This window comes from Sinocyclocheilus grahami, unplaced genomic scaffold, assembly GCF_001515645.1.
Source record: "Sinocyclocheilus grahami isolate Dianchi unplaced genomic scaffold, SAMN03320097.WGS_v1.1 scaffold1502.1, whole genome shotgun sequence".
NCBI classification, from domain to species: domain Eukaryota; kingdom Metazoa; phylum Chordata; class Actinopteri; order Cypriniformes; family Cyprinidae; genus Sinocyclocheilus; species Sinocyclocheilus grahami.
This window is the reverse complement of record NW_015506681.1, coordinates 133210-140309: the sequence shown is the minus strand read 5'-3', so window position 1 is coordinate 140309 and position 7100 is coordinate 133210. Positions and strand designations below refer to the sequence as shown.

The 7100-nt window shown below is 42.2% G+C and overlaps 1 protein-coding gene across 1 annotated transcript; it reads right to left on the bottom strand.

Annotated features, from left to right (window-relative positions):
* Window positions 1-6087: 6087 nt before the first annotated feature.
* LOC107570766 (histone H1-like) lies at window positions 6088-7100 on the bottom strand (the record flags this gene model as incomplete). Its single annotated transcript, XM_016257021.1, has 1 exon — window positions 6088-7100. A coding segment is annotated over one exon (450 nt), but the record flags the coding sequence as incomplete, so codon positions are not given.

Here is a 7100-nt window from a genome sequence, read left to right as displayed (position 1 = left end):
GCCGTGTGAGGAGAGTGAGTCGCCAGCTGAGGAGAGTGAGTCGCCCGCCGTGTGAGGAGAGTGAGTCGCCTGCCGTGTGAGGAGAGTGAGTCGCCAGCTGAGGAGAGTGAGTCGCCCGCCGTGTGAGGAGAGTGAGTCGCCTGCCGTGTGAGGAGAGTGAGTCGCCAGCTGAGGAGAGTCAGTTGCCCACCGTGTGAGGAAAGCGAGTAGTGACTTCCCGCAACAAGTTATTAGTCTTATTTTTGGACCGGAAGGCCCGCCATAGTTCAGCTCCTCGTCATTGCGCACCGCCAGCTGCAGGTGACGGGGGATGATACGGCCCTTCTTGTTGTCCAGAGCGGCGTTTCCAGCCAGCTCCAGGATCTCAGCGGTGAGGTACTCGAGCACAGCGGCCAGATAATCCGGAGCACCGGCACTGACGCACTCGGCATAGTTGCCTTTGCGGAGAAGCCTGTGAACACGACCGACGGGGAACTGCAGCCCTGCTCTGGAGGAGCGAGTCTTGGCCTTAGCGCGGGCCTTTCCTCCAATAGTATGTTCCTGCACAACCGGAGGCTGCAGTTTCAGGACCGCAGTTCTAGGACCCTATTCTTTTGTAACAGCGCCACCTACCGAATTGGATCACTAAAGATGGACGACATGGACAGCAATCAGAGTGAGTAACTTTACCGATTTTCAATTAAGTTTTATTTTATAACCTTAAAACGATGCAAAGTTTACGTAGCCAACGTGAGAACTGCTTAGAAATAATAATGAATTCCTGATTGCTAGTTTTTTTTTGATAATTACGATGTTCTTAATTCGTGGCCATGATTTAATTAAGCTAAACCTTGTTGACATAATGACTACAATAAGTAAATCTAGCCAGCACACTAATTAAACTTAAAAAGATGATAAACGCATGTTGATGTGAGATGTGTCAGATTTACCTGTAGCTTACTGTATTAGTGTGAAAACTTGTTTGATACTCATTGTTTTAGCATATTAGTTAAGTATAAATCATCTTTCATAATTAAACTGGGCTCATTGCTTGGTTGCACCACAATATGTGTTATTAGCCTGTCCTTTTGGCAGTACTTTAGATTAATCTTGTTGATGTTTGAAAGGCATGGTCAGCGGTTTGCCTTCTGGACTGATGAAGCCAGAAACCTGCTCCAAGGTACTCTTCAGCCAGTGTACAGAGTGCTATCTCTGAGAAGATCCACATTCAGGCTGTCCATGACCACACTGCAGAGGTAGTGAGGAACAACTGTCCTGTTTGCCTATCTGAGAGGAGTGCTGCATCGGACACCAACACAACTGAGCATGTAATGTGTTTGTGAGTGTCCTGCTCCTGCACTTACAAAATCTACTGTATAAACTGCATGCTGGTTCTACTTGTGTATGGACCAATGTATAATGGCTTGCTGTTCAGTAGTGCTATAATAGTATACTTAAATTAACTGTTTTTCATAGGCCATCATATATGCCCTGGCTGTCCTCAGAATTTCTCATTGCAGGAGGCTGAGCAGGTCTTCCTTTCTGGTCCGGATTATCATTACAGCTCAGAGTAGAATATTCATTATTTTTGCACAATGCCCAGTGCACCTTTTGTTACTGATATTTCTGTTAACCCAACAGTGATTGTTCTCTGATAACTATTTAATTGAAGTGGAAGATTTTAATAGAAGGATTGACGGAAACACTTTCTATGAAGCCTGTATTTATAATACATTATAAGGTTATTCTTAAACCATTATAAGTAATGAATAATGCATTATAAGAAACCTTATAATATGTTGCATCATCTTATAAATAATCGTAAGAACAGTTTTAATGTATTATAATACTTATTTGTGCTTAAGTGTATGATATTTTATAACACACAATGAACAGATTGCATCCACTTAAGTTACAATGGATTATATTTCTCATAGTTATAATGTATTATAGGTCTCATATCTTGCTATTGTTTAAGATCTGCATAATAACTTAGTACGTCTTATTTGTGTTTCCCTTTCATGGGAACTTCGAACTGCGTCCTCTAGGGGTCGCTATGGGGAATGCCTCGTCGTGACCCGTGTCTGAAGCATACATTGAAAAAACACCAACTCGTTGGCCGGCGACAGCCATGACGTCACTACCTGTGCGACTATAGTATAAATAGGCGCCGGGAGCTACACATCATTCTCTTCTTCGTCTTCATTGACTGTTTTGTTTGAAGCGTGCATTTCTGTGGTAAGAGCGATCTCTATTTATCTCATTATGGCGAGCACTAGCAAAGCATTTAAGGATGTGTGCATCCATGTTGACGTTGTTTAACATCTGATGACACACACGATCTATGCGTTGTTTTGTTTGGGCAAAGAGCACGCACGCGATGTCTCCGAGGGGGCAATCAGCGTGCACTGCAAGCATTTTTTTCAAGGAAAAAAGCTCCGCTCTCGTTTGTCTCTGCTTTTGTCCGGATCAGAGTGATACCTCAGTATCTACTCATTTCTTACATCTGCCAAAAAAAACTTATCTTCACCTTCCTAAATTCCGCTGTAACCACCAGCTCTCCACCTGACCGAGGTTAGGTGGGAAATTTCCTGCATTATAGTCTCCTATACTGGACCTATTAGGTTTGGTTGGTTCTATGGCTTCATAGTGACCATCTTACTGATGGTCCGGTCTAGAGGCTTCTCCGGACAGAGCTCCGACGCGGGAACCATGGTAGGTGAGTACGATCCATGTCTAATATATGTATATATGTGTATCTAATGAGACTGGTGGTTGTGTGTATAACCCTTCTGATAGTTTCTTTGCAGTGTTTCCCGGGACCTGTGTGTTTCTGTCCCTTTCTAGGGTAGGTCCTCGATGGGCACCCCCTCTGCTGGGTTCAGAAACCGGGTGCTCGACTTGTAGTGCTTATTTCGCTCGTTGATATATGTCCAGACAGTAAGTAAGCCGGTTTTCGGCTTCATACTTCCTGGATCATGCAGCCATAACACAGGCTTCTGCGGGAGCCTTCAGGATCATCAGGCCACCGGCGCGTCACTGCAAAAATGTCCTGGGCGTCCGCGCTGGGGTTACGCTTTCATGCTACCCTGACTGGTCTACCGTACCTATTTATACTATAGTCACACCGGTAGTGAAGTCATGGCTGTCGCCGGCCAACGTGTTGTTGGTGTTTTTTCAATGTATGCTTCAGACACGGGTCACGACGAGGCGTTCCCCATAGCGACCCCTAGAGGACGCAGTGTCTCGTTCCCTACTCAGGGAACCATGGTTACATAAGTAACCTGAGACGTTTTACTGTAAAATAACAAATACAGTCTTCATGAAAACATTCCAAAATGCTTTAATGTGGTCTTATAATTATTAATTGCTCTTTGTCTGCTTTAAATGAAGTAACTTCACTGTACTTAAAGCAAAGACCACTTATAAATAATAATAATAATAATATTTTTTCTCAAACAGCCATAAGATCTGATATCAGATTAGATGAACGTGTACAGATTTGCTTTGAACTATTTTTATTGTAATATCAATTTGATTATTTTGATGGTAGCCTTTAGACAACTGTTGATAAGTAACTCTGCGACTACATGTCAACTAGCAGTCATTAGAATATTAGTAGACTGTCTGCTAAATATCTGCTAACACTTTCTTTGATGGTTCCTCAACAGATATTCTACTCACTATAAACAACTTTGCAAGTACATCAACTTATTCTACCAACCCTAACCTTAAAAAGCGAGGTGTGCTGTGATTGGCCAGCTCTCCAGTGCACTGTGATTGGCCGAATACCTCAAGCGTGAGACGGAAATGTTACGCCCCTCACCATACTGTGATGCCGTGTCCGGCCGGAGCGATGAGACAAAAACATTAAAACCCATTACAAACAAGGCATTTGTTGTATTTGACATAATTACTGATTATAATGACTTATACTGTCTTTTTATGTGTTGCGTTGCATTGCATCGCGCCGCGTAAACATAAAACTCTGTCTGCATTTGTGATCGGAGAAATGACAAACAACAAGTGCTACTCTACACTGCTCAAAACTCGCGTTTGAATTATCAGTGGCAACGAAAAACACAGCGGCCTAGCGTGAGGGGAAGCCCCGGCTTAGCGTGCGCTGAGGCTGGGATAGAGTGAGCTGAGGCGGGCTGGACTCCGCTTTGTCCACGGTGAAAGTTGATGTATTTCCTCAGCGACCAGCACGGATCAGCTCCAGGCATGACGAAGCGGATATCGTCCTCTTTTGGAAGACCAAACAAAGTAGTTTCGCTTTCACAACGAAGCACGCAGCGCCTTCACGACATGGCTGCAGCGCCAACAATACTACAGCGAGAATACAAGTGTTACGCCTTCTTTCTTTGCGTGAACATTTGGGCGGTGTTATGCAAATCTTCCCACATAGTGAGGTAGACATGTGGGGGCGTGTTAGAACGAGCCGTTTTAGGTAGGTGTGGCTGACTCTTAACTTTGATAAAGAATATCTCTTTGGTTTTGAGACTTTAGTCTTTGCAACTTTACAGATATTCTTTATGCACCAAGAGCTTGTAACACTCCAAAGAGAAAGGAACAATTGAAATCGCATCATATGACCCCTTTAAACTAGCGCACAGCAAAATTAGTATTAACCTCACAGGAAACACTCAAAACAATACTCAACCACTCCTCCAAAGTAGTAAGATACTGTCCAGATCTTAAATAAACAATGTCAAGATAATCCATTATAAATTAAGTGGATTTATTATGGCATTCATTGTGTGTTATACGTAATCATACTCTTAAAAGTTATAACCACAAATGCGTAAGTATTATAATGTATTATAAATGTTATGATTATTTATGAGATGATACAACATATTAACCTTTTTTTTATAGTGCTTTATGCATTAATTATAATGCCTTAAGAAAACCCTTATAATGTATTATAAATACAGGCTTCATAGAAAGTGTTGCCGGATTGACAAACAATTGAGGAAAGAAGAGAGAACATTCAGTTTGTGGGTTTTGCTCTTATATACTTACATTTGGAGTTTGGAGTTAGATGTCAGTAACATGATTATTCTGTTTGGTTCTCTCTCTCTACAACCCCAACAGCGCATAAGTGTTAAATCAGAAATATATATTACAGAGTTAAACATGTTAAAGCAAGTGTTTCTTATTTAATTATCCCTGCCGCTCTCTCTTTTTTTATCTCTCTCAGGAGTTGAAGCCTTTCTGTCCATGCAGCAACTGATGGATAGAGAGCAGGGATTTGCCAGATGGATGCTAGGCAACACCGTTCTGAATCCGCGCTTCCTGAGCTTCACGAGTGCGCCGGTTCTCTTCCCCCGTCTGTGCGTCCTGAATCGCTTAATCAGCGCCACAGCTCCCCCACTACAATCTCCAGTAAAACATCAGAATAGTCGAAAACCGGTGAAATATCGGGTGGTGTGTACTGCCGAATGTCCAGCAATTCATCTCTGGTGAAACTGATTGCAGGGATATAACTAAAGACAGGACAAACTAATAAAAACAACTGTGGAGCACGCCACGGAGGCAGCCATATCTCTCTGCGCCATCTTGGTATTTCTGTCCGTGCAGCAACTGATGGAAAAGGGGGTCTTTTTTTATGATGTTGTATTATGAGTTATTGCAAAAATGAGTATACAGTATATAAATATGCATTCTTGAACCATTCTCGAGTCTTGTGTCTTGCCTCTCTACAAACTTTTAAATATCTGGCTGTAATTTAGTGACTGCAAATGCTGATTTCATTTGATTCCATCTTTATTATACCTGATAATGAGCTAGTTCAACTTAAGGGGGCTAATCAATATACAGTATATTTCAAGAAACTAAGACTTAAGGTACTGCACTTTTTCAGTTGTTTAAAGACTGAAATACATTTCTCATTTATATTTTAAGTGTAAATTCATTTCAATTTAAAATTGTTAACTCAAAGCAGGTATTACACACTTCGTAATTAACATCTGATGCATTTATAAATCAAAAATCACAATTGAAATAAAAAAATATCTTTCTTTAACAACATGTACAAACATGACTACAAACTAAACCACCAGGGTCCTAGAACTGCGGAAGGCCCTGAAGCTGCAGGAACACCCTTCTCCTTTCCACAGGTTTAGCCTCTTCCACTCACTATAGTAGAAAACCTGTTTTAAAAGCATTGATTGTACAGAAGGCTGCGATGTGACTTTTGAAAGAAGCGTACCGGTCTCCTATTGGCTGGAGTCTGAACACATTTCAAGCCAATCAGTGAACCTCCCTCCAAACCCAACCCCCTTCTGCTATTTAGTATTTGCAACTCTTTAAACATATTAGTTTCTTTTTTGTGTGCAACTTTATTTCGTTTTCTTTCAATTTGGTTATTTCTGATTCTTTTTTAATTTTAAGGACATTTACATAATTTTATGTATATAGCACTTTACTCTTTATTTATTAAATGTGCTACACGATTAACCCTGCCTTACCTGTTATTCACTGAATTGTCTGGTTTAATAATAATAATAATAATAGTTTAAAGTTTGACTTGCAGCAGTGTATAAATTATTTGATCAATGATGTCCAAATTATACACTAGACAGATAACCGAGGAAATACTGCTCTACTTTGAATCAGTGGGTGGCTCTTAAAAGAGCCGTTTTGATAAAACATCAGAAAAGAGGAGTTTATTTCTTTCTGGCCGCGGTCTTCTTGGGCTTGGCAGCTCTGGGTTTCGCCGTTTTGGGTTTGGCTGCTTTGGCCTTTTTAGGGCTCTTGGCTGCTTTCTTCGGAGTCGCTGGTTTCTTTGCTTTCTTGGGGCTCTTCGTTGCCTTTTTAGCCGCGGGTTTCTTGGCCTTCTTCGGGGATTTCTTGGCGGCGGGCTTCTTCTTCGCGGCTGCGGTCTTGGGCTTCTTCTTCGCGGCGGCAGGTTTCTTGGCGGCGGGCTTCTTTGCCGCGGGCTTCTTGGCTTTAGGAGCGGCTTTCTTGGCGGGTTTTGTCTTGGTCTCGGCTTGTTTCTTGTTGAGCTTGAACGAGCCGGAGGCGCCGACTCCTTTGGTCTGGACCAGCGTGCCTTTAGTCACCAGACTCTTGACGGCGATCTTGACGCGGGAGTTGTTCTTCTCCACATCGTAGCC